The sequence below is a fragment of the Microtus ochrogaster genome, unplaced genomic scaffold (genome assembly GCF_000317375.1).
Source record: "Microtus ochrogaster isolate Prairie Vole_2 unplaced genomic scaffold, MicOch1.0 UNK17, whole genome shotgun sequence".
Taxonomy (NCBI): Eukaryota; Metazoa; Chordata; class Mammalia; order Rodentia; family Cricetidae; genus Microtus; species Microtus ochrogaster.
Genome location: NW_004949115.1, coordinates 608,710 through 636,139, shown reverse-complemented (window position 1 = coordinate 636,139; position 27,430 = coordinate 608,710). Strand labels below are relative to the sequence as shown.

Sequence of the window (27,430 nt, the reverse complement as noted above, 5' to 3'; positions counted from 1 at the left end):
AGGAGGCAAGAATTTAAATGGCTTAGGAGAGATCATGCCTGACTTATTTATAGGCGCTTCCTTAAGTAAACTATCCAAGGACACTTTGAACATAACCAGTGGAGTTAAGAAAATACCATATTTCAAACACTAATTACCAGATGAATCTTCAAGGTCTAAAAAATGGGCACATGGATGATTACAGTATACTTAATTGATAATTATCTTAATAGGCATCGTTTTATAAAGAAGTTATGAGCCAGGAATATGCAAGAAGCATTGGATGTATTGTCTCTTAATTTTCTTCCCAATATAGGAGAGAAAGCAATAAAAAGCAGACAGACATTTTGCAAAAAGGAACATGAAGGCTCAGGGAATGTGGGTGATGGGTGCAAATTAATAAAGCTCCTTCTTTGGTTCAGAGTCTGTGTTTTCCATTCTCCTGCATTTGCTCTTGTGTCACAAGATCATACCATGACTGCCTCATGCTGGCGGGCTGCTGCTAATTACTTGGAAGAAAGTATTGATTTGAGTAGGGATGTACACAAATGAGGGCTTCTCATACCATTTCAAACACATCACTTGCACTTGATTTGATAGACTTAATGTCCCCAAAATCTCCAGGAGGGAACTTTTTCAGCCACACCCAGTCACCCTGGAAAGAGAAGGGAAAGAATACTGATGAGACTTAGTTGTCAGTCAGGCTTACAGTAGAATCACCACTACAAACAGATTGTTTTTCGCCTCCCCCACCCTCAACCCCAAAGAAACTCCCATTCTGGGTGAAAATGAACTTGTACAAAGTAGGTAAAGTTAAATGTGTCAAAGCACTCAGGGCAGGGAAATAACCCATGTGTATGCAGATCCCAGGAAATGCAAGGATACCACTCTGAAAAGTCTTCCTTAACTAACTGTAGAAAGTGCCAGGTCACTTCACTTATTCATGGCTAAGTGATGTGGCACAGGGCTTGCTTCGATTAATGGTGATGGTTGGTGATTGCAATTCCCACTGCCTTGAGGCGTCTGTAGTGGGAAATGCAAGGCAGGAGATGGAATGCCACAAACGTTTGCAGCCTTTACCTTGATTCATTTTTCTCTTGTGTGACGGGCCATGAGGTCAAGGTGGGGGCTCTCTTACTCACTAATCATAAACTCACTGATTTAAATGTAGATTAAACATTTTTTTGTTATTTTGATTCAAACATGTACTGCCATAGAAACAGGTCATCTAGACCCTTTCAAAAGTCTATTTACAACTTTTTCCATTTGTAATCATTTGATTTTTTTGGAGTTGAAATGTTTGTGGGTATAATGTGATAATTTGATACAAGTATACAATGTGTAAAGATCAAATCTGAGTAATTAAAATTGATTCTTAACTTTGAAACACAAAACAGCAATTTCTAAGGTCACTGTCAATTCTAACTCAATTATTTTATTCTTTCCTCACTTCACTGCTAGTAGCTGATAATTTTCTTGTGCATGCATAGCCTCAAGGAGTCATCAGTCATCAAGCCCTACTTAGTTCTGTCCAACCAAAAAACTTTTAAAGGCAATATAAATATAGATTTCTTTTCCTCTGTGATAATGATAATGTCTTACACTGTGCCTGCACATCTATTACCTACAGCCTGGAGAGTCCATTTCAAGCTGCACCTACTTGTCATCAAGTAGAGATAATAAAGAAGAGAGCTCTGTGCAATCAAATTGTGAAAATAGGAATGTGTAACCACTCTCTTATTAAGGAATATAGCCAGCTGTACCAGCTCATCTGGAAAGCTGCCAGAGGCTAAGTCTAATGGCAGCTGCAGGCATCTCAGTAACTCCCCTGCATTTTGTGTTACAAAGCCTCTCCTTGCCAAGGAGTTCAGAGTCCCTCGACGAGGGAAAGGCTCTAGATTTGTCTGGACAAATCTATGAGAGTCAAGCTCATTGCCCATAAAGCTCAAAAAGGCAGGGCAGCATGAGTTGGCGCCTGTAACATAATAGTCAAAGTGTGACCCTGGACCAGCTGCATCAGTGTCAGCTGGAAACTTTTCAGAAGCACCAGTAATTGAGTTCCACAGAACACCTAGGGAATGGCAAGGTGTAGGGTTGGGACCAGTAGTCTGGATGTTATCAAGTCCTCATCTTAATTCCAACCCGTAGTCAAGCCTGCCACCTAAAAGCCAGCCTTTCCCCTTGCCTTATCTCTGGAATTCCCTTCACTCACATCCTCTCCATTTGCCTCACACTGACCTCCTCCTAAAAATTCTGCTCTCGGGCAGGGACCTAAAACTCATTCATAGTAGTCAAGAGGACCTGCCACAAGTTTAACTGTTTTATCTCTAAAGAACTTTGCCCTTTACAGTCAGCAAAGGCTAAGCCTTAAGCTGAGAGAACAAACCTCTAACTGGAGTTTTACAAAATGAGATGATGTATAATATGTACTGATGGGTTCAAAAAACAAACAAACAAAAAACCTTTACAGCCCCTTGGCAACTGTCACTTGGCCCACAGTAACTACCAGCTGCTTTGGCACCTCTGTGCTAATTAGATGATGGTGTTTTCTCTCAGGTAAAAAAAGAAGCCCTAATTCTTTGAGTATATAATTGTGCACTTTGTTTTTGGGCAGAAGCCTTGGATGCGTAAATGCACGCACATTTTATAAGCATGCGTGTTCCACCCTCACATTTACTTACCCATACCCTGGGCACAAAGGAGGGCATCCCGCTGGTAGTGTGTACATTCTGCATGTCCCCAAGGTCTCCCTGCCAAGGGAAGCCTCTTTTAGGGGATATGGAGTCATGCTATCAGGATGGGAGAAACAAATGGGACTCAGGGTTCCATGAATACGAGCTAGGAAAAAGAGGGAAGCTCAAGGAATTTCTGAAGCATAGTCAAAATAATGATTGAGCAATGTGTATAATTGGGAATGCTGGGGTAGCTATGGATGTGAGACTTGACACCCTGCCCATTCCAGAACCAGGCCTGGAAGCCAGAACGTCTGCATCGCCTCCTGTACAATTCCCATTTAAGTTAGAACATATTATCACCATGAATAGAGCCTGCATAGATGTGATGCCCTCATATGGTGTACGGTCTGAACATCAGTTAGTTACTAAAGAGCTCTGACCGCCTTATAGATCATATATGATACCTTCATAATCAGAGACATAGGTTGACCTTCTATTGGGATTATTCACTGACAGAGTAGCTAAGAACACTTTTCCTGTCAAATCACTAAATTTGAGGGCTGGAGAGGATCTTACATATACAGAACTCAATCTCATATCTCCATAAAGAACCCAAGACAATAACAGCACCAATATCTTCTAGTGCCCACTTGGTTCCGCTTTTCCCTATCAGGCTCCCTATGTTTGGAGTATATTTGTTTAAATTTTAGTTCTCACAAATTCTGTAAGCAAGTTTGTATTGAGCCTGTGTGCGCCTTCATTCATGAAAAATGAAGGAAAAGGAGGAAATGGGGAGCTTTTATCTCCACCACACATGGACTAAATAGCTTTTGTTTGGGGTTTTTAAAACAGAATGACAAAATATTAAACTTATCCTTTTACTTTTTAATTAAGAGAAAACAATCATCAAATTCCATTCATGGAAGTTTTCTGAAGTAATTTAGAATCTATCTGCTTTGCACTAAGGGCACTGTGAATTAACGAAAATAGGAGAACAAGGTCCTAAGCATGGCTCTGCTTCAAGCTCAAGGGTAGCCTTAGCATACCCGCTTAATCTGCCTTCAGCTTCCCCACCTTAAGAATAAGATTTACCAGACGATTTCTTCAGGCTTTGTAACTTTAATAATTCACACTTCTATGATGAGAGGCAATGGCTGATGGAAGGAAGGGTGTAGGGGAGATAAGTGTTATAGGAAGGAGGAAAAAAAGGCGTTGAGAACAGGAAATGAGTGCATAGAGAAAGGAGACTCAATGCGCAGCACGTAGAGAGATGCTGGGAGTTGGAAGGTGTCCAAAAATGAAGCAGAAGATGAATCCAGGGATTTCTCTGTGATTTGGGTCAGGATCACATTGGTTCTTACCTCATCTCTCCAGCGCTCCAGACTATGGTTATTAGAGCAGAACATGAGAAATGCCTAATAGCTTCTGCTGTCACTGTTGTCCTCCCCACCCACACACACACTGAGCAGCTCACCTGGTTCTCCTTTCTATATCCACAGAAAACCTGTGGAAGGTTATACAACTACACATGCATCAGAGTACGAATATTGTGTTGGTACAATATAACGTATGGGGACCACCCCCCTCGAAAAGCCTGTCTTTGGCTATTGAGCATCTACATGCATATTATGTGGAAACGCCAGGAATCCCAGTAACAATTCCCCCCATTTGATTGGTTGGTTGGGATTGTTTATTTCTTTGGGCTGTATGCAAGAGTATGTGCATTTGTGTGCACACACGTGCATGTGTAGTAGTAGTAGTTGCAGTAATAGTAGTAGTAGTTCATGTGTGGGAAATTTATGAGCACTTGTGGTCATGTGCATGTGGAGACCAAAGGTTGAAGTTTGATAGCTTTCTTAAATGCTCTCTGCCTTATGTTTCGTGAAAGGATCCTTCACTATACCTGGAGATTGGAGACTCAACTGGCTGACCAGAAAGTCCCAGAAATCTCTGCCTGTCTCCACCTTCCCGGGGCTAGGAATATAAACACAAACTGTTGTACTCGGGGTTTTTTTTAATGGTTCTGGGGGATTAAACAAAGGTCTTTGTGCTTCTGTGGAAAACAATGTACTGCCTGAGCCTTCTTCCTGGTAGAGGGTATCATTATGTAGCTCCAACCTGTTTAGTAATTACTCAGGCTGCCCTCTTGTAACAATCCAGCCCCAGTCTCACAAGAGCTGGGATTCCAAGTATGGAGCACTATGGTTGGCTACAGTAACAAGTCTTATAGAAAACTTACTTGTTTGAAACAGAATCTACTTGAGGAAGGGACTTCAAGTAACTTCTAATAGTGGACCATTTGACCAAGCTGCTGAACTTTTTTTTTTAAATCTACTGATTCAATTGATTTATACTCCACCTTAGACACCCCTTTAACTCTAGCCAGGCAGTTTTCTAGGCTCTCTTTCTTCCTTTACACCTTACTCACAGTCTAATATTTATTTCACTGTTTGGTTTTATTGTTATTACGAGCCTCCTGGGGCTGGAGATATGGCTCAGTAGTTAAGAGCACTAGCTACTCTTCCAGAGGACCAGGGTTCAATGCCTGGCACACATGTGGCAGCTTACAACTATCTATAACTCCAGTATCAGGGGATCCAACACCCACTTCTGACCTCTGTGTAAGCACACAGGTGGTACAGATATACATCCAAGCAAAACAGACACACACACTAAAATAAACAAACAAACAAGATTTTGTATAAAAAAAAAAGCATACTCCTTTGGAAAAGATAAAGATCCCCCAATCATGAATTGACTGACCAGTAGTTATTCATGGAAAGTTATATAACCAGTTTCCTGTTCAATGTCCAAAACAAGAAAGGATCTGACAAAAATCTTCGAGAACGGTAGCAGACTTTTTTTTTCTTCCTCAGTTCTACACTGTAACCATGCAAGCCCACCAAATAAAGTACACCATGATTCAATCCATTATTCCACTAAATCAGAGAATCATAGCAGAACCATGGCAGATGTGGCCTTTGAGGCTTCTCTATCTAGCAATTATTAAACCTGGCTGCATATATCAAAAAAAGTATATCAATGGGGTTAAAAACATACATTAATGTTTGGTTGCAGGTCCCTACCAACTGAATACCAACAATAATCAGTTGGTAAGAATGGGAGTTTGGGCATAGTTCTTTTTACTTTGAGTTTCAGAAGGGGATTTTAATGAGTCCCCAGGATTACGGACTCACTTCAACTTCTAATTTGGTAAATGAAAAGCAAAGGTTATTAATATTTACTTCAGAATCCTAATGATGTATTTCTGTTGTAAAGGCCTAAGTTCATGCTGTTTGATATTCCAGAGCTATTCAAACTTTTCTGCTTTAAATGTTTTAGAGAAAAGATTCTTCAAAATCTCAAGCTCACATTTGAAACAAATCCCTCATTGATTAGATTAAATCACGGTGAAATCAAGAGGTTTCCTACTTCAAAGTAAGATAAAACCCACACCCTTGGGTATATAGAAAGACCATGTGTGATGCTAATTTGATATGTAGTCGTAGGTAGTCCACTTGTGGAACTGGACAATTCATACACATTTATTTTTAATAAATACATAATAAATATGTATTTATTATGTATATATAAACAAGAGTTTATTTATCATAGTCCTAGAGTCTGGAAAGTTCAAGATCAAGGGGCAGTAGATTCAGTTGTTGAGTGAGAATTGCTGTCTATGTCCAAGATGGTGTTTTCACATCCTTTGAAGTGGAAAAACACTGTGTTGTCCCATGGTGGACGGCAAAAGGGCAAGCAGGCCAAATACTGTGCGAAGTTTTGTTTATAAGGACTTTACTCACACTGATTCGATCACTTTTAAAAATCTCATATCTTATTATTGACACATATTCATTGAAAACAAAGACAAGTTCTTTCGAGAATATTCTGCACTTTAACCACAGTCATACTCCCACACCCTCCTTCTCTCTCTCTCCGTCCCTTTCATTAATCTCCTCTCTTCCTCTGGTCTTTCTTCTACATTCACGCCATATATCCCTATATATGTTTATATATTTTTAAAAATTCTAGGATCCATAAATGAGAGAAAACACATGATATTTGTGTCAGTCTCACTTTTTCATTTATTATCTCAGGCTATTCCAGATGTCATCATATTGGCCATTAAACTTTAACACCTAAAGTTTGGAGGTAACATGTTCAATCCCTAGCAAATCCCCTGTGAATTATTTATTTGATGGAGGAGAATATTCCCTTGGAAAATCCATTGCAGCCAGTGAAATAAATTCTTCCTTCTTTTAGACTTTCTTTGCAGTTACTATTGAAGCTGAGAGTCTCTGATGCTCCTGGGAGTGTCTCCAAACACAACAAGGAAAGCACACTGAGAAAGCCTCACTTAGGAGGGACAGGACAGTCTAGTTTCCCTTCACCCCCTGCTTAATGTTCTCCTGCTGAGAAGAAACAGCTCATCTCTACACCTGATGCAAGATTTGTTCTGGTTGCCAAATTCCAATATTTAAGAACAATGGGGCAGAGGTGACCTCTTAAATCTTGAAAGACAGAAACTTCAAAGGGGATTTTTTATTTTATAAAGCATAAAGTAACCTGTTACCCCCAAAGATAGTACAGGTGAATAAAAAGAAAGAATTTTCAAAGTTTCAATGTCACCAAAATGTTACAAGTGTAGGAAAAACAACTAGACTTTGAAGGTTACCTCAAAACGAGTGATTCAGGGAGTCATTTCTTCTATTACATATAGCGTTGTGGGATGACTGGCCCATTTAACTATGTGGGTTTTATGTCTTTCCCCTACAAACCTAATCAATGCATTGAGTTGAAATATTGATGAGGTTTCAAGTAAACTCATTTGCTGGGGAAAATCATTGTCAAAACATCCATCAAACAAGCTTATAAATGGACACAGACAGAAAAAAAAACCCTCAATATTTTTACCCAAAGATTGACACTTCAATAGCAGCATTGTGTTAAAGCCCTAGGAAGCTTCAAATTAAAGAATTTTTAGATGTCTTACCTCATATATTGCTATGTTGGAGTTCTCATAAGTAGCTGGAGTTAGACTGCCTGAAGAAAAGGACAGCCTTGGGGACCTCCCACTTTGAACTTCTGAGATGATCTGGAAGCTTACACTGGCACGACTTCCTCTCTGTGAAAGGATTAGAAAAAAAAGAATATGAACAGCAGTGTCATTATGTAAAAATAATTTGTTATATTCACTCAGAATGCTTTTATTGGCTCTCTGTGAGTTTGAGGCCAGCCTGGTCTACAAGAGCTAGTTCCAGGACAGGCTCCAAAGCTACAGAGAAACCCTGTCTCAAAAAACAAAATAACAACAAAAAGAACTCTTTTTATGCTGCTGTTGGGATCTTATTTACATTCTATATACCACCAAAAAGGTTAGCATTCCCAAGTATTTTTTCTCCCAGATAACTTGCTTTTTTAATTAAAATATAATCACATCATTTTCTTCTTCCCTTTCCTCTCTCCAGCCCTTCTCTTGCATCCCCAATTGCTCTTTCTCAAATTCAAGGCTTTATTTGTTGTTATGTATATATTTGTGGAAATATACTCTTAAATCTATAAATACAACCTGCTCAGTCCCTATAATGTTACTTGTTTGTTTGTTTGTTTGTTTGTTTGTTTGTTTGAGACTGGGTCTCACTGTGTGGTCCAAGCTGGTTTAGAACTCATAATCCTCCTGCCTTAGCCTGTGAAATACTGGAATTTCAGGCATGAAACATGCCATCTTTGGTCCCCAGAGAGAATTTGAATTATATATATGTGAGGCAGTCCCATATATATACCTGTCAGTAGTTTAACCTGGAACACTCATTTTATAAACTTGAAATTTAGAAAAAAAAATAGTGAAATTATTTTCCCAATACCATCTAGTCAATCATTTAGTTAAGAGAAATGTGGTTGTAGAGAAACAAAAACTTTTAAAAATGGAACTAGGAGATGAAGTTCAGTCCCTCACTCCCAACACTGACTCCATTTTCTTCCAACCTACCAAATGGCATCGTTCTTTCTGAAGACGAGATTAATGACAGAAGGCCTTCCACAGAGCAATCAAGTAGATACAGAGTAAGTGGGTTATCAGTTTATGGTGAGTGTGAGGCTGAAGTAGGCCAGATTCTTTATTCCTTCATTTTACTTAGATACACAGTCTGGAAAGGGGAGCTGCAAGTTTCACAGGTGAAGGACAAAATCAAGAGTGTTCTCTGCAATCTGTGTTAATCTTTAAAGATAAGCTTCTATATCTTCAAATAAGCCAGTAGACTTACTTTATGTGAAGATAGACCAAATCAACAGGTATCTCAATATTCTCAATAATTCTTAAAATGGTTTTCGAAAAAAATTACAATGAAAAGAAATGAATAGATACCCTTGTTACTATCTAGGCAAGGCTTCTCTTCCAACACCCATACCACCACTTATTCATTTATTATTGTTTTTATTACTAGTAGTCATAGTAGTGATTTCATTATTTTGAAACAAAGTCTCACTATGTATAACAGGCAGGCCTCAATAACATAATCCTCCTGCCTCTGCCTTCACAGGACTAAGATAACAGGCACACACCACTAATGTCCAGCTTCTATACTCTCCTTCTGATAAGGAAGGAAAAGACAGCTCAAGAATATAGGGGTTGAACAAAGATTTTGGTGTGATAGTTCCCTGTCCTGTACACTTTCTTCTGGAATCGTGCTTTCTATCAGTCTTGCTTGCCAATAAAAATTCATCTTAAGTCCTTTTTAACACTGCGATTCCAGTGGTCTTTGATCATCTGAAGATAACTGTTGCCTTAGTCTTGAGTTAAGTTTTTTTCGATATCAAAACTATCACGAAGTCCAAAGACAACGTTGTGCATTTTAGCAGGGCAAGACTTAGGCAACATGTAAAACCTGACTTTTCGCATAACTCCTCCATCAACCTGCGCTGCCTCCAACAGTGCGAGGCCAGGGAGTCATCTATTTTTCCTTCTATTCTTCATTTTCACATCTCAGCAAGAGCACATAGATGTATATTAGGACATAGACCTCTCTGTGCAGGGCAAGGAGAAAGTGATAAAATCTGCCAAAATCCACATACACTTGGATTTCAGCTTCACTTTTCTCTAAAATCTTCCTTTTCTGACCTGCCTTCTCCTGACCTGCCAATTTTTCTAGACCGAATTAATTCCATATTCTCAAAGAGTTTACACTTTCAGACATTCCTCTTGGATGGAATTTTTGGCTTGGTTTCTTGACTGATTAAACGCAGCCAGCTGCAAGTTTGTGACTGCAGAGCAATTAAGCAAAATGTATGCTTCCCTATCTGTTCCACTCCAAAGCCTTGAGAGAAGCCAAATGCCAAAAAGGGACTTAGAAGCAAAGAGCTGTGTTCTTCGGGCGTAATGTCATTCTTTTCCACTTAGACCAAAACACTTAAACAAGCAAATGAGCATTAACATTCCCTAAAGGGCTATTGATATTTTCTGTCTTTTTCTTACACTTACAGTAAAAAGTTGCAGTGATGTTTTTATCCTCTTCGGGTCAAAATGTGTGCCTAGATGAGATGATCTATAATCATGTGCACTGGCTTCAACCCCAGGCATTCTGTCTGTCTGTCAACAGCACTGCTGTGCTTTGCTTTTTGTGACATTTTGCAAGTACTGGCACACTTCTATAATGCAAGTGCAGTTTATAAATTAATATAAATGAGAAGACACATAATGGATATTTTATAGATGTCACATGATCTATGCATCGAAAAAGCCAATTTCATCCAAAATTGAGCATAGTTATTTTTTTTAAATATTTATGTATTTATTATGTATACAATATTCTCTCTGTGTGTATGCCTGCAGGCCAGAAGAGGGCGCCAGACCCCATTACAGATGGTTGTGAGCCACCATGTGGTTGCTGGGAATTGAACTCAGGACCTTTGGAAGAGGAGGCAATGCTCTTAACCTCTGAGCCATCTCTCCAGCATAGTTATTTTTTTCGCTACTTTAGAGCACAGCATCCAGGCAGCTGTCAAGAGCCATCAAGTTGACACGGGTAATGCCCAATTATATGGGTTTGGGAAATAAGTTGCATGTTTTGACCAAAACTTTAGTACATTTATCTCCATTTTCACAATGACTTTTATGACAGATCACATTTGTAGATTAAAAAAATTAACCACAGGACTGACTTGTTTTATCTTGGTATCAAGTTATAGATTGGGATTGTTTTCACTTCAGTGTCTGAACTTTTGCCTTCTTCACTTGGGGAGTTTCATACAAAGAATACTGAATTTTGAAAAACTCAGACAGATCCACCAGCATGACTGCTAGTGTCCTCTGGTGGTTTCAAACATGGAAGTCAATTATCAATGGGTTTCTGTGGCATGGGGGCAGAGTACAGATGTCAGGCACAGTGCTAGGCTTGCCTTTCATCGGCAGATTTCTAGGAAGGGGATATTCACTTCACAAAATCATCAGAGAATTTAAACCAGAGCATTGTAAATGACCAGACAGCAGGACATAACCACATAAATCCATTCTTCATGGAGCCTGCTAATTGCATGTCATTTTCAGTGTCCTTTTTAAGCAACTGCCCAATTTGCCACTGAAATAACCAATTTTTAAATTTGATGCGGTATAAAAGGACAACAGTAAATGGCACACGAAAGCAATATAATGCCTTTGTACCTGCTCTCGCCACCCCACAGCACATGCAAGGGTCAGTGCCATTAATGCAGTCAAATAAGCTAAAAGAAGGAAGCACGCCAGCTCTCTTGACAAAGTCCCCACCACCACCCTCCCCCCGCCACCCATGCACATGCTCTTTTTGTCACGCTTCTGTTTATACTGCTTCTTATGCTCAGGATATCTATATTTCAGGGTCAGGAATAAAATAGGAAGACAGGATGGAAACTGTAAAAAGCCACAGAAAGCATGTCTTTTATCAAATAAAAAATGTAACTACTTACTACTGAATTTTGGACAACTGCCAACAGTTTAAAAATACATTGATAAACAGCTTTATGTGGTACAGTATGATGCCATGGTAGACACATACATTGTATATTACTTGAGTCAGGGTACTTAGGTTGTCCGTCATCCCAAACATTTATCATTTCTTTGTAATAAGAGCATTTACAAACCCTATATTCTAATTGTTTTGGAGAATATGACACAACAATGTTAGCTTGCAATCACCCTTTTGTAATAAATGCCAACACTTACAACCCAACTTTTACAAAAGCTCATAAATCCACACTTTTTATGTGTAATTTCAAAGCTTGCTGCTAATTTCTCCTGGGAGGGTCAAAGAAAAGTGATTGATAACCAGTCTGTAATCTATGACATAGACAAATTCTACTTTCCCTTCTCTTAAGACTCAGCTTTTGATGTGGATCTCTGAAAAAGAGCCTTCCACTAATCTGACTTCGCTACTGTCCTCTTCTATTTCCAGTTCATTTGTACAATCTGGCACCCATTGATTTCCTTGCATGATTTCATTGTCTTCAACTTGACTCTAATGCTCTAGAAGGTAAGGACTACATGTAATCTCAGAAAATGTATCCCAGGGACAGTAGCAGGTTCTTATGAAGATCACCTGCTATAAGAAAAATACAAGCAATCATCCTTTCCCAAACTTTATTAGTACCTCTTATACTGTAAGCACCATGTTGGGTGTTAGAGGCTAATATAAAGTTTACCTAAAAGGGGTTATATGAAGCAAAAGCTCAACTCTTGCCCAGAGTGAATTGTGTTTGCTTTCAGAACATGGTGCTAAATAGCACTATCTAACTGAGATACAACACGAACTATATATATAATTTTAATCAACAGTTAATATTCAAACATATGTCAGGGTAAAAACTAATTAAATAATTGATATCTACATAATACATAATGAACAAATCATAATAATTAACATTTTAATATCCTTAAATATATATATCATTTTCATTTTATTTATTCTTTTCTCATAAAATACTCATTTTTCTTTTAAACGTATTCTAACTTTGTGAATTTTTCTGTGTGTATGTGTATGAAAGCTACATGCATGCAGGTGTCTCTGGAGGACTGAAGAATGTGTTGGACTCCCTGGAACTAGAGTTACAGGTAAGCTTCTGAATACAGGTTCTTGAAAAATAAATCCAGGTCCTCTGTAAGATCAATATAGTTTTTAAGTGCTGGACCATATTTCTAGTCCCCTGTCTCATTTCTTTACATTAGTAAACTTTAGCATCCTTTTTTCTTTTCATTTATTTTTTGTAAGTTATGCATTAAATTTAAATTATAGTCACCCAAGTGTTCTATAGAACACTGGAATTTATTCTTCTGTCTGATTGTAATCTGTTACCAGTTATATAATTTCTGTCTATTTCCCTGTTTTCTACTCTTCCTACCCTCTAGTGACTACTAGTCCATTCTCCTACTTCAACATTTGAGCAGGATCATGTGACAGTGTCTTCCTATATCTGACTTGCATCCTTTAGCATTATGTCCTCCAGTTTGATCCACGTTGCTACAAATGACAGATTTTATTCTTTTGTGGCTAAAGAATATTTCATGCCACACATATAACTATATGTGTTCTAACAGTTATAGTAAAATATAAATAAAATAGATAAAAATAATTTAATAATATGCTTTCTTTAACCCCATATATCTAAAATAGTTTTTATTTATAATCAATTTTTCACAAATTTTCATGAGATTTTTTACAGGTCTTTATTCTAAGTGTTCTAAATACAGTGTGCATCTTACTCTTGTAGTTTTGGTTGTGAACTTAGTATTTAATGGCTAACCCATCTCTCCAGGCCATGCATCTTATTCTTAAAGCACATTGTAATTGAAACTAACTACATGACATGCATTCAGTGGTAACTTGTAGCTTCTGGATATGATATCAGGCAATACAGCCAGAAAAGACGCTACTTACCTTACTGCCAAAGTGAGGATTAATAAATGTCACATCCTCCAAAGTCAGTAGAATTCTATTGGGTCCTTTAATCAACTGGATTTTATTTATACGTCGCCTGAAACAAATATGAAATGATGGAGGAAGGTCATTGGTTAATTAAATAAAGAAGCTGCTTGCCCTGATAGGTTAAAACATAGGTGGGAGGAATAAACAGAACAGAACTCTGGGAGGAAGAGGAAGTGAGCTCAGAGACTCGACAGCTCTCCTCTTGGGGGCAGACGCCTCAGAGACACACGATGCTCCACTCTTGCGGGCAGAGGCGAGAGCTCTGCTCTCTGAGGCACACGCGATGAAGCTCCGACCCAGGATGGACGTAGGCTAGAATCTCCCTGGTAAGCCACCTTGTGGGCTACAGCAGATTATTAGAGATGGGCTAGTCCAGGTGCGAGAGTTAGCCTAGAAGAGGCTAGATAGAAATGGGCCAAGCAGTGATTAAAAGAATACAGTGTCCGTGTAATTATTTCAGGGCATAAGCTAGCCAAGCGGCTGGGGTGCTGGGGACGCAGCCCCGCCGCTCCTATCACTACAATGAAATAAGATGGGAGGGGCTGGATGTTTTTGCAAAGCCTGGGTTGATTTGTTCTAGTGTGTGTGTGTGTGTGTGTGTGTGTGTGTGTGTATTTACCATAATATCTACAGCGAAGGGAAGTAACAACAAGCCTGGTCATCATAATTTACAAGACAAAAATACAAACATGAAAATATTATTGAAATCGTATCCAAAAATAAAGCAAGGGTGATGTATAGGGTATTTCAGACTAATAAAATAGTGCTCTCGCATCAAGAGCATCTTTAAAACACCTCTGAGTAACTTTTAAGGAACCCTGCATACTTCCTACTCTCAGTATGCACCCGAATAATCAATAAAGCCAAAACTCAAAGATCTCTAGTTTATAAACAAAAACACATTATGGAAACAAAGCAAAATAAGACAAATTGTATGCAATTCCCTAGCCTTAGGCAGAGCTGGAACTGGAATCCTTGGTCCCTGGCTATATGCCCAGATTTCTGCCCACTTGTCTTGTAAAGTTGCATGCACGCGTTGCCAAAGCAACAGGTTGAAAAGTGGAAAAATTCAGTCAGTTGTTTGCTTTCTCCAAACAAGTGGGCTGATTCGGATTTTTTATTTTGTTTTGTTTTGTTTTCCCTTTAACCAAATTAATCTCTTGTCAGAGCATTACATAGTCATGGTTTAAACATGATTCTCTCCAAACAAGCCCATGAATTCGCAGTCAATGTAATTATTTTATACAGATCAATTAGGAGACACATAAGAGTGTACGATGTCTATTTCACACAGTCACATGGGTGTCCCAGACAATTTAGGATCAGGAAGGAACCTTAGTTTGTGTGATATTCTCTCTCTGTGTCTCTCTGTCTCTCTCTCTCTGTGCTTGAAGCTAAATTCTAATTTTGTTTTCTTTTCCATAATTTAATATAATGCAATGTGTTCACTGCAAGAGCCAGGGTGAGAAAAACAACCACTGAATCAAATGCTTTGCCAAGTTGGCCTAAGGAGACTTTCTTCTGTAGCATCGCTGTAACTTTACCAGCAACCCACTCAATTGTTCTCAGGGACTTCACTGGTTTGGAAACAAACAAACAATTAATGTGTCCCTAATTGTCTGTCAACAAATATGTCCCTTATCACAGTGGGAGCTGCTGCCCCGCAGAGAAAATTAAAAGAGCCCTGTAGTGACTTCTTGGGTAAAGCACATGAATCTTTTGGCAAAGTAAAACATCACTCCCTAACTTATCTGTTTCATATGTGTAGAAAATTGTCTTAAAGCAGCCACACCTGTAAAAATAATTGTGCTTCAAAATACAATCTAGTAGAAAGCAAATTGAACTCCCAGTCTGGGAAGGGGGGGTGGTACTGATTCTGTCATTAATTAGCCAGGTGCAGGTGACCTTGGATAAATGAGTTAACCTCTTTAGGCCTCAGTGTCTCCTATCTAGTTGGATAATAGTCCTTACATTTCCTGCTTTCGAGAGTTGTTTTGAAAATCAAATGAGATAATGTATGTGCAAGTGCTCTGAAAACCATGAAGCACCAGGAAAGTAGCAGGGCTCATTATTATCATTATCATCATTAGTATTGCAAAGCTCCAGAGAGCTCTACAGAGAGGCAATACAATCTGGTTCAGAGGAGTAGGGAGAAAAGAGTTCAAAGAATGCTTTGTGTTGGGGTAGTTGGGTTCTTTGCATGGCTTTCTTTCTGAGAAAAAAAAAAGAAAGAAAAAACCTTAAACAATCAAAACACAGAAAAAGGAAAGACCAGAGAGTCGCTCTCCTACAAGTAATCATCTATTACAGAAACTCAGCAGCCACTCAGCTCCTCTGATTGCAGCCATGGTGGGCAGAGAGGGAGGAAGGCAGCAAAGAGGGGTACCTTTTATGCTTTGTTAACTGAGGAACCAAGGACCAGGAGACTCTGGGAAATGGTGTGCCTTGTTCTCGTCTCTGAGTTTTCTGTGACCACTTGAAGTACCAATTGTCTCAAACTCATTTCTCTCTCCAATCATTTTCCTCTCTAATCACGTCCCTCTCCAGTCATTTTCCTCTCCAGTCTTTTTACCCTTTAGTTCACAAGCTCCAAACAACCCCTTATCCCCCCACATACACACATACCTTTGTGGGTCTTCTGTTTCTTTTTTCCTTGTCTTTCCAATGATTAATGAATTGGACTCACTCAAAGCCCAGAGTACCAAACCATTCAGTTTAAAAGGCCAGCAAGAATTATCATTTGGGGATGTTAATTAGTCATATAAGCAGCTGACTGGGTGGAAAGGGCCTATGACTCCTAAAATCTCGGGGGTGGAGGTTCTTGTCCATCATTTGTTTTTGCTGAGAATCTAAGGAAGCTAATTAAATATTAAATTATTTGACAACACATAAAGAATATTAAATTTCTGTTCTTAGCAGTGATATATCCCAGCCACAGAAGTTAGAAGAAAAAAACTTTCTTTGCTTTATCAAGTGTGTTTTATCAATTCATAACCTACCTAGTCTTTTGTGTGTGTTAAGTTTTTTACTAGGTACCAATATATTAAATAGGAAGAATAACACCTCCTATGATGATTTCAATCTCGTTTTTGTAAGTTCATTAAAATAGCAAAGCTGAAAGAACTTTTCAGCATCATCTAAGCTAATTCCTTCACTGTACAAATGAGAAAATCCTGGCCATGAGGTTCAGTGGCTGGCCAAAGATCATACACTCTATGTACTTTTTCTTGGGATGTACCAAAACAGTTCTACTCCCAATGAGTCCATCCATACTACTGTTGGGACTAGCCTTACGAAGAGATGACAAGGTAGAAAAGAGAGATCTACTTCATTTCTCACTGTCCCCAAATTACTCTCATATGGACACAGTCCAACTCTTCAAATACAAAGATCAGAAGAAAGGATTTTCAGACTAAGTGACATTCAGACCAGTCGTGAAACATGTCACCAAATTAGTGAACCACCTGTTAAGGGATTTGAGGGAGGAACCAAGAGTTAATGGTAATGACAATATTGATGAATAGAGAGGGGTATCCAAGGAAGAAGAACAGTAAAAATCCAGATCATGATATCCTGGTCAAGAGGTACAGATGTTGCTCAGTTGTGGTGGCACACATGTTTAATCCCAGCACTGGAGAGGCAGAAACAGGTAGATCTCTGAGTTCGAGCCCAGCCTGAGTTCCAGCACAGCCAGAGCTTCACAGGGAAACCATATCTTGTGGGGGGAAAAAGAGAGACATAGATGTCTAAATGGAGATTCTGAGTTCACAACAATTAGCAGGAAAATCCAGCATATCTACAAAGGGCTTAAGTTTTTCCATTCATTGAGTGCCTATTCTGAGTCATGTACTAAGGTAAGTGCTTTACTCACTTTTGCTTGTTTAATCTTCATTATAATCTCGTTTTAAGATTTTATTTTTAATTACATGTATATTTGCATGTACTTCTAGACATGGGCATGAGTGCAGTGTCAGCAGAAACCAAAAGAGGTCATCAGAGTCCTTGGAAATGGAGCTTCGGGCAGTGGTAAGCTACCTGACATGGGTGCTGGGATCCAAACTCAGCAGTCAATCTTACCCCTGAAGCTATTCTCCAGCCCCTAAAATAGGTTTATGTATTTTATGTGTGTGCATGGAGGGGGACGGGTATTGAGCACTCATGTAACAGCATGCATGTGTAGGTCAGACGACAGTCTGTCAAAGTCAGTTATCTTGTTCCACCACTGTGGGTCCCAGGATTTACACTCAGATCTTCAGCCTTAGCAGCAATTGTTTCTATACATTGAGTGATCAAGAAAGCAGAACCTGATGTTCCAGACTTAGGAATTAACACCACTATTCGTAAAGCTTAGAGTCTAGCCAAAGTCTGCCTACAATATTCCAACTCTATTCCCTACCATACCATTTGGGGAAGAAGATGGTTCCTTTTCCAGCAGGGGTGGGTGGTATGGGAGTTACCATAGATAGGCAGTAATAAAGAAGCTTAAAACCATGGTTCTTTTACTTCACCATTATGTTGAGAGCCAGATCTACTCATAGGCAACATCACCACTGACACTACAACCGGGAAAGCTATTCTCAGCATCATGAAAACACTTCACTCTAAATGGGGTCAGTAGGGATGGTAAATCACTATGGCAAAGAAAATCAGTGGGCAATTGTACTGAAACATGACTTCCTAGAAATCAATATTAACAAGGCTGTTGTGAACTTCTGTTTTGAGTACACAAAAAAAGAACAAAAAATATACCTTATAAAGTAAGCAAATCCATTAATAGACAGCAAGGCTACAACCGAAGCGAAGCAGACCATCATGGCTAAGGCGGGGTCGATACCTGCTGAGAGGGAACGAAAGAAAAAGAACAGCGTTGGAATGGAAAAGCAGTAAATACAGTGCACCACAGAGCAACTCCTTGTGCTTCCTGGTGACTCTAAAATCAAGCCACATGTACCTAACCTAATTCCGTTTTTCTACAGCACAGTCTGTCTTGTTGACTTTATGGACAAGAAAACAATTTCACTGTTCTAAAGCAAAACCACTCACCACTCTGACAATAACAAATCACACGAATTAAGGCTGGCCAGGGTGTTTTCTTTGGAGGAAAAGTCTACAAATGGAAAACTTTAAGTGCATTCATTTAAGTTGGACAGCAATAAAATTCTTCAGAATAGGTGTGGTATCTTACCTGTGAAGGGTGAGTATTATGCTGTCTAAAATAAAAGGCCTTCTTAATCCATCTGAGCCCACAGACCTTATGAATTATATCATTATTTGTCTTTCAAGGGTGAGATACAGTCCAGTTTTGATAGTGTCTTCATAAGCATATATGTTGGTCTCTATGAAATCTAAGTATCTAAATAGATTACAAATAATATTTCAGGGGGAAATACGTGATGATGTGAGTAAAGAGGCAGTTGGATGTGTCCTGTTAAAATAAAATCAGGCTATTTCAAATAGATGCTCTTGGTTTTGGAAAGGTATAGGCAAATACTTAAATCAGAATACTGTGGGTCCTTGTAAAGGTACCCTCTGGCTCTCTGAGGTTTGATGAGATTTCCCTCTCTCAAAACCTAGAAGAGTCTTACCACTCAATCAATCTGCTAAAGGACATCAGAATTACTAGCTGTGGTTCCTACCCTCAGGGAGCAGCACATTTTGGGGGTAAGGAGACACAACCAATACACAAGAAACAACTGAAAATTGATTTTGTGCTAAGCTATAAGGCAGAGAATTTTAGTATAATAGTAGTTCAGAGAGGAGGTGGTGCAAATATGGTGTTCTTGTGGTAGAATCTGATTGACAGGATTTGGATATATCACGGGATACCCAGGTGATCTTTTTTAGCAGAAAAAAAAAACCCACAGGCCAAAGCCATCTAAAGTCAGGGGAGTAGGAAGACACTTTTGTTTTATTAAAATTATGTCTTGGAGAAAGATTGAGACCTCTTTCAGGTCCAGTGATGGGTTAGCTTTCAGATTGTGAATGATTCTTTAAGACTAGAAAGTGCCTTTCGTGGTTCTGATTATTTTAAAATCAAGGAGATAAAATACTAAGACGTTTGTGCAATCTGAAACGCAAACGCATGTCTTTGTGAGTGTTTCAATATTGAGATGGACCTTGTCTTAAAGAAGTGCCCCTATAACCCACACTAAACCACACTGATGCCCAGTGACTTCCCATTCCTTACCTCGTCGGCAGATCTTCCCTTCTGCAAACCAGCATTTTGCATCTGCGCTAGAGGGCCTGCCACCAGGGAAGTGAATGGGGGTCCCTCTGAACCGAAGCTGTTCAGTTTCCATGTCCACGGTGTAAGTGCTGCGGAGTTCCCATTCTTCCCCATTGCTGTCCAGGATTACATATTCAGAAATTCCATTTCCATTTGAATCTGTCCTTATCAACTGGCTGAAGCCATAGAACTGCATGTTTCTGGAATGCTGGACCAGGCCGGCAGCACTAGTCTGTCCATTTTCTTTCATAGCCTTATTCATGGCTTGTGCGATAAAGTAAATTGAATTGTAGATGGTTCCAAACAACGGTGAAACCTATTTTTAAAAATTACAATTATCTTGAGCCCTAGTCACCCTAGAGCAATTTCAGGGTATATTCCAAGCTTGTCTTCATTATTATGTGCCACACGTTTGAATGCAGCAGAGCTATGAAGACCCAGAGGGGGGAAATATTTTTGAGGACTTGCTTGGTTTTTCCCCTGAATTTTTCTGTTATTTCCCGAAGGCCTCCACATCTTTAAACATATCAAATATGACAATTTTATGAGCGAACTAAGTCATACACAGTATATGTTTATGCTCCTTAGCTAAAAAAGTGATTTAGAGTAAAAAAAGAATAAAACACAAGCATGAACTAGACAAGGGGAGTTCAAAGGAAATTTACCAGACTAGTTATTGGTGCACTGCACATGGGAAAAAAAAACACTTCTTTGCACTACTAAGGTAATAGGTGTGTACGGTAAGACTGTAAATAACGGAACTCCATAATCCATGGCTATGACCTTCTGTCTTCATCCAAAATAGCTAGTCTCCTAAACACATACCCCTCAGAGAAGTGGCTACTAAGATTCCATTTTAAATGCATATCTACACACTAGACAACATGCATTCAAATCAACAAATTGTATATCCTATTGGCTTGCAAAGTTGCAATACTCTGATAAGAAAACACTGTAAGTCAGTAAGTAGTATGATACAGAAAATTGCTTGACTATGCCTGCTACACTGTTCATTAACCTTGTAACTTATTTTTGGAATAAATCTTGCATCTTTTATCATAAGACATGAAGAGAAAGATCAAATAACTCTTCTACTCTGCAGCCCCCACAACCATGGCCTCATGGTTTCCTATAGCATTTCAAATACAGCATGGAAGTCAAGAAGGTTACGATCATGTCATTTTACCAAGTTTTGAGGAAAGTTGATGCTCACTGTCTCTGTATCCTAAGGTCTACAAAACTAACCTCTTGTGACAGGCTTCATGTGAGAGAAAAGAAATACTTAAAATTAACCGAGTTATGTTTGTGTTGGAAACACAAGAAAATATGCAGAGCAGTGTAGTAGCTAACAGAATAGTGCCAAGCTTTGTTTACATAGAATATGATGGTACAACTATGACTACATATTAGCGTCACCCAAGGAATATCAACACTGAGCTCATAGCAACAAACTGAGATGCTAAATTTGAGACCCATTGATCAGGATTATAAAAAGCTTCCTAGGGATTCTAATATATCTAAAATTAGAAGAAAAAAAAGGTCTGTTCTTAAGAAAAGAATGTTTGGGTGTATCACACATTACCTCACTCAATGTCTCCTTAAAATGATAATACAGAATTATGACTATCATAACCTTTTATGTCATCCGACTAGGTATCTTTATACTTAGAGAAGGGAGATTCAGAGACACCGAGTAATCTAATAACTTCACTCAATCAAGCCTAAAAGCAGGGCTAGAATTCCTATATTTGGGTTAGTATTTTTTTTTTATTGAGAAAAGGAAAAAAAATAAGAAAAAAGTTTCCGCCTCCCCAAAGCCTCCCATTTCCCTCCCCCTCCTCCCACTCTTCTCCCCCTACCCCCACTCCTCTCCTCCTCCCTCTCCAGTCCAAAGAGCAGTCAGGGTTCCCTGCCCTGTGGAAAGTCCAAGGTCCATGTCTAGGAAGGTGAACATCCAAACTGGCTAGGCTCCCACAAAGTCAGAATATGTAGTAGGATCAAAACCCCGAGCCATTGTTCTTGGCTTCTCATCAGCCCTCATTGTTCGCCATGCTCAGAGAGTCCAGTTTTATCCCATGCTTTTTCAGTCACAGTCCTGCTGGCCTTGGTGACCTCCCAATAGATCAGCCCCCACTGTCTCAGTGGGTGGGTGCATTGGGTTAGTATTTTTGATTGGGAAAAAAATCTGGCTGTAGTCTCTTCTGCTTCTAAACTCTTCTAAAAATTCTTGACTTTTGGACTAGTTAAGGGACTGAAGTTAGCAAGCAGTTATTTTTATTTGGCCTACATATAGGTCCTTGTTTATCTTTCTGTTCTGTTCATATTAGAGTACCCAAACTCAGGTCTTTATCTTCCTTCCTATCTATATTCTCTCATTTGGTGACCACGCCTGCTTTTATGAATTGAAATGACATAACTATATCATGACTCTGAGTTGAGGTTACAACTCAGACCTCTCTCCTATATGACAGACTCAAATAGTCAGCTGCTTACTTCAATAACTTTACCTGCATGTTCAGTCTCAACATCTCCCAGATCTTCACCCCCAAACCCCTTGTACCATCTCTAATAAGTATCCCTCATTTTTTCTGGATAGCTACTGTATTCTTCCAATGTTTTAGACTACTAAGTCTCAATCTCCTTAATTCTGTTTCGATGAACTCTCTACCCAACCCCAACACACACCCTTCAGAAATAGATTAGAAATAGATCAAAACAAGATGTCCACCTTCAGTGGACAACCATACACAGAGATCCCTTAGGAAGTTTTCAGTAATCATATGTCCTGACTTTCTTGGACAGTGGTTGCCTTTAGTATTCCTGCAAAAGCCCAACTCTGAGACATTGGTGGGTTATGACACAAAGTGACAGAAAGAAGGCAAAGTGCAAAATCAATACTAGTAAAATAAAAAACTAGTTTTTAAACACCCACAGGGCAGCAAATCTCTGAAAGCAGCAAAGAATGCTAGTATTCTGTTTTGAAAGGCACAGAGCTTTCTGGGAAAGAGACTGTATCTATCTATCTACTACCAAAATAAAATATTGAAACTCTTTTTAAAAATCTGCCTCTGAGTTGACACACTGCACTGTTTCCTGCTGGCCAGTCTATCCTGCCATCTGTGTTCTTAGGCAGCCTCCTGTGAGAACTGACTGACAGCAACACCCTAAGATTAATGAAACTCAGAGCTTATTTGGAATTCTCTTGCCTATGCCATACTGTAAACACACACACATACATGGGGGGATGGGGATCTGATGTGAGTGCCCTCATAGCCACAAAGGTATAATGAACAAGAAGCTTGAAGTTAAGAGAAAAGCCTGGCAACAGCATTCAATTACAAAGAAGGAGCTGTCATCATGGCCGACTGTTCATGACATGCCTTCAGGCCTATTTTACCTGTTCCACTCCTTAGCAATGGAAACTTTCCCTTTGTGTAAGTTCAAAGTCCAAAACATGCTGTGTGAGTATCAGTCACAAAAGTTCTCTAGTTGTATTTGAGGCAAATGATGAAAATAAGATGAGAACAATGAAACAAGGTCCTGTCCTGGCTTCTCACTAAAACCATAAAGAAGTAGTTTGAAAGAGACTGACTCCCATAGACTCAAATGTTTAAATATTTGGTCCTGTGTTTGTGGAAATGTTTGAAGAATTGGGAGGCGTGGCCTTGTTGGAGTAGGCATGGCCTTGTTCAAGAAGGTGGATCAGTGGGATTGGGTTTTGAGATTTCAAAAGCCAATACCAGGCTCAGTCTCTCTCTCTCTCTCTCTCTCTCTCTCTCTCTCTCTCTCTCTCTCTCTCTCCTCTCCCTCTCTCCCTCTCTCCCTCTCTCCCTCTCTCCCTTTTCTTCTTGTGGATCAGATGGTAAGATATCAGCTACTGCTCCAGGACCATGCCCACCTGCCTGCTGCCATGTTCCCAACAATGACAGTCACGAACTCATCCTCCGAAACTGTAAGCACCATTAAACACTTTCTTCTGTGAGTTGCCTTGGTCATGATGTTTTGACACAGCAATAGAAAACTATAACAAGAAGCAAGACAGAATTGACGGGAACACCAGCCAGATAGATGACTTTGTTGATATCCTAGTCCAGAATGGTAAGACCATTAATGATCTGTGCTACTGTTTTTGCCTACCGTGTAGATCGGAACCTGAATAAGTGAATTAAATAAATGGCAATTAAGACATACCATTGGTTTTTGTTTCATGACTTTAGATAACTCTATTCTAAGCCTTTTAGAACTTTTAAAGATGAGAAGAAGGTCACATTAAGGAGCAGTGATATTTGAATTTGTTCAGCGGTTTATGCAATTATCAAGCTGATTATCATCACTTCAGATTTGTTGTGCTCTATGAGAAGCGCTCAAACCGCCTTCGAAGGAACTTTGTCCTCAGAAGTGTACATTAAAATCTACTTCCTCAAAAAGTCATTACCTAAATGACAAAAATAGCAACATCACTTTCAAACAAGAAGCTGAATACATGTAGAGATTTTAAAACTTTAAGTTAATTTTATTTCTGTTGTTAAAAATGATACTTATGCCAGGCATTAGTGACTTACACCTATAAGCCCAGCATTAGGGAAGCAGAGATAGGCAGATCTCTGAGTTCCAGGCCAGCCTGGTCTACTGAGTAAGTTCCAGGGCTACACAGAGAAACCCTGTCTAAAAAACAAGAAACAAAATTATACGTACAATAATTCATAATCACAAACCATGGTCTTGGCCAAAAACTAGATGAAAAACAAATTTTTGATATGATGCTCATGGATACAATATTCTTATTTTACAGAGAGTGAGATAGATAGACAACTGTGGTCACTGTCAAGTTTGAGAAATCTTTCTTTACACCCTGTCTGCTGGGCTTCTTCTAGAAAGCTCCAAGCCCAAACTATCTCCCCTTCAGCTTAACGGCCACCTGCCAAGCACTCATATTTAAGATAATAGAAGACATTAGGTATATGGAACATCCTAAGAAACCATACAAGGCCACACTTGGGGAAAATATCCAAAATATGCATTCCACCAATATATGACTGTAGTCAACAGAATTTCATTTGAAACAAACAACAGAGTACAATAAAAAGGAAAGAATTAAGGCATCAAAACCTAACTTCAGAAGCCTATTTTGTGCCCAAGTATACAGGTGCATAGTGATAATCATTGCTCATTCATCCTGAGACCAAATTAGGAAGTTTGTCAGTAGTCTTACACCCCTAAATCTCTGTTTTCTGATTTACTGCTGTTTTCACAGATCCTTGGAACGTCTTACTACCTCCTACATCAAAAGAAAACAATCCAATAAACATGTTCAGATCAAAATATCTGTCACTTAGTTCTGTTACTTCCTGTAGTAAGGAATGAGCACCAGCCCAGCTAAGCACAATAAAAGCACAGCAAGCCTGATGTGCGCTTCCATAGTCAGGTTCTGATAGCAGTCTTTGGTGGAATCCCACTTGCCTTGACCTTTAGGAAACTGCTTGAGCTTTAATTTCCTTCCACATAAAATATAGACGCTATTGTTTACTTTCTGGGTTGGTTTGAAGATAATGAGATCATTTATGTAAACTACTTAGTACTGAGCAAACACTGAATTGCTGTGGGACAATGGTCTCTACCCTGTCACTTGTATTTTAAATAAATGCTGATTGCCAGTAGCCAGGCAGGAAGTATAGGCGGGGAAACCAGGCAGGAAGTAGAGGCAGGGCAACAAGAATTATGGGAAAAGGGAAATTTCAGTCTATAGTTGTCACCCCAGACAGAGAGGAAGCCAGACAAAGAGCAAGCAAGATGTGACTGCCTCGCCGAAAAAAGGTACCAAGCCACGTGGCTAACACAGATAAGAATAATGGGCTAATATAAGTTATAAGAGTTAATAAGGAGCCTGAGCTAATGGGCCGATTAGGTTATGATTAACATAGACCTTTGTGTGTTTATTTGTGACTAAATGGCTGTGGATGGCATGGCTAACATAGAGGGACTGGGTAGGACAGAAACCTCAGTCAACACTGAATACACAATGCCTGCTATTGTTTGTATTTATGAGGAGGAGCTCCTGTCCCTGGCAACATCATCCTGTAAATGTGGCATTTATGCTGCTTGTTCCAGTCTTGAATCTGTGACAAGTTGTAGTCTCAATGTCCCCAAATTTTAAAACCATTCTTTTTTATTGGGACAAGGATCTGTTTATATTTTGTTTTCTATTATAGTCCTTGAAGAGTTCCTGAGTCATAGTAATAATAATAACTACTTTATTAAGAATAATGGCTAACATTTATTGAAGGCTTATTAAGTATCAGGCAAATTCATTACTGTCCTCACTCATCTGATTCTCGGAATTCTGTGTGCACTTTACTGTGTGAACTTTAAAATGAAGAGAAGACACAGACTTTAAGTATATTCAAGATAGTCTTATTGAAGCTTTTAAGCAATGTTCTAAGTCTGAGCTTACTAAATACTTATTGAATTAATTACAGATCTGTAGAAGACAACACAAAGGAATATCATATGCACCCTTTTATAATTCTTTTGTCTTTCATGTTTTGTCTATAACTTCCTGGTACAGGAAGAAGAAGGAACAGAAACATCAGTGTTTCATAACTAGCAATATCAAAGTTGCCTGCAAATCTGAGCCAGAAATCATGAAGAAAGAAGGTGGCTGTAGGAATGGTAACTGATTTTGCAGAGTGAAGGCCAATCATACTTACGTATCTTCAGTGGAAAGTATTGTTAAGCAGCAAGCAACTATGCTTACTCAGAACACTAGAAAGAATCAGTAGAGTATTTCAGCACTATGCTAGTGGGGGTAAGGCTAAGCATTAGGGAAACGTCTTCTGGATCTGAGGGAAGAATGCTTAGAAATCTCCCTGTCCTGATACCCACGGAGAAGAGAAAGACCTCTGGGAAAAACAAAAAACAGAATGCATTATGTTGATTCACAGCAGCTCCAGAGCCAAAACAAAGGAAACAAAGAAACTTGGAATTGAGATGGGGCACAAGACCAGTGATGAAGTTAAAGTGTTCTTGAGACTGATAGTGAGAATCTCAGGTTTATTCACCCAAATTTATGCCCAGATTCTGCAGTCAAGATTACGAAGTCTCTTCTGTGAAGACAGTCACTATCCCAAGGGTCAAAACTTAACAGATATCAACCAAAAACAAACAAGCAAAATAAAATTGAACAACAGATGGCTAGCCAACTGCTCTCTACAGAAGCTCACTAGGCAACACACCTACTTTCAAATTCTTAACCATAAGCAGATGTTTAGATTGTCAGATATCCAAGCAAATATTTCTAACAGGAAATACAATGATTAAAACAAAGAAACATGAAAAATGAGGAACTAAAGGGAAAAAACAGAAGTGAGTTTCAAAGAAACTATGATATTTTCAAAAAAATAAGAGCTCCATGCTCATAAATTCAACCAAATGTGGATCTCAAAAAAAACCAGCAAATATTTGCATACACATAAATATGCATGCATATATTTGCATGTATATTACTTGAAAAGAATGCATATAGGGGCTGGAGAGATGGCTCAGTGGTTAAGAGCACTGGCTGCTCTTCCAGAGGTCCTGAGTTCAATTCCCAGCAACCA

General features: G+C 39.1%; 1 protein-coding gene across 1 annotated transcript in view; it reads right to left on the bottom strand.

Annotated features, from left to right (window-relative positions):
• The window catches only part of Gucy2f (guanylate cyclase 2F, retinal), an 89,814-nt gene that overhangs the window by 46,489 nt on the left and 15,895 nt on the right, over positions 1 to 27,430 (bottom strand). Inside the window, exons 3-7 of the mRNA XM_026789351.1 lie at positions 19,794 to 20,148; positions 18,356 to 18,440; positions 13,559 to 13,655; positions 7,651 to 7,782; positions 545 to 634 (exon numbers count right to left, since the gene is read on the bottom strand). Coding sequence (XP_026645152.1) covers positions 545 to 634; positions 7,651 to 7,782; positions 13,559 to 13,655; positions 18,356 to 18,440; positions 19,794 to 20,148 — 759 coding nt within the window. The remainder of the gene's footprint in view (positions 1 to 544; positions 635 to 7,650; positions 7,783 to 13,558; positions 13,656 to 18,355; positions 18,441 to 19,793; positions 20,149 to 27,430) is intronic.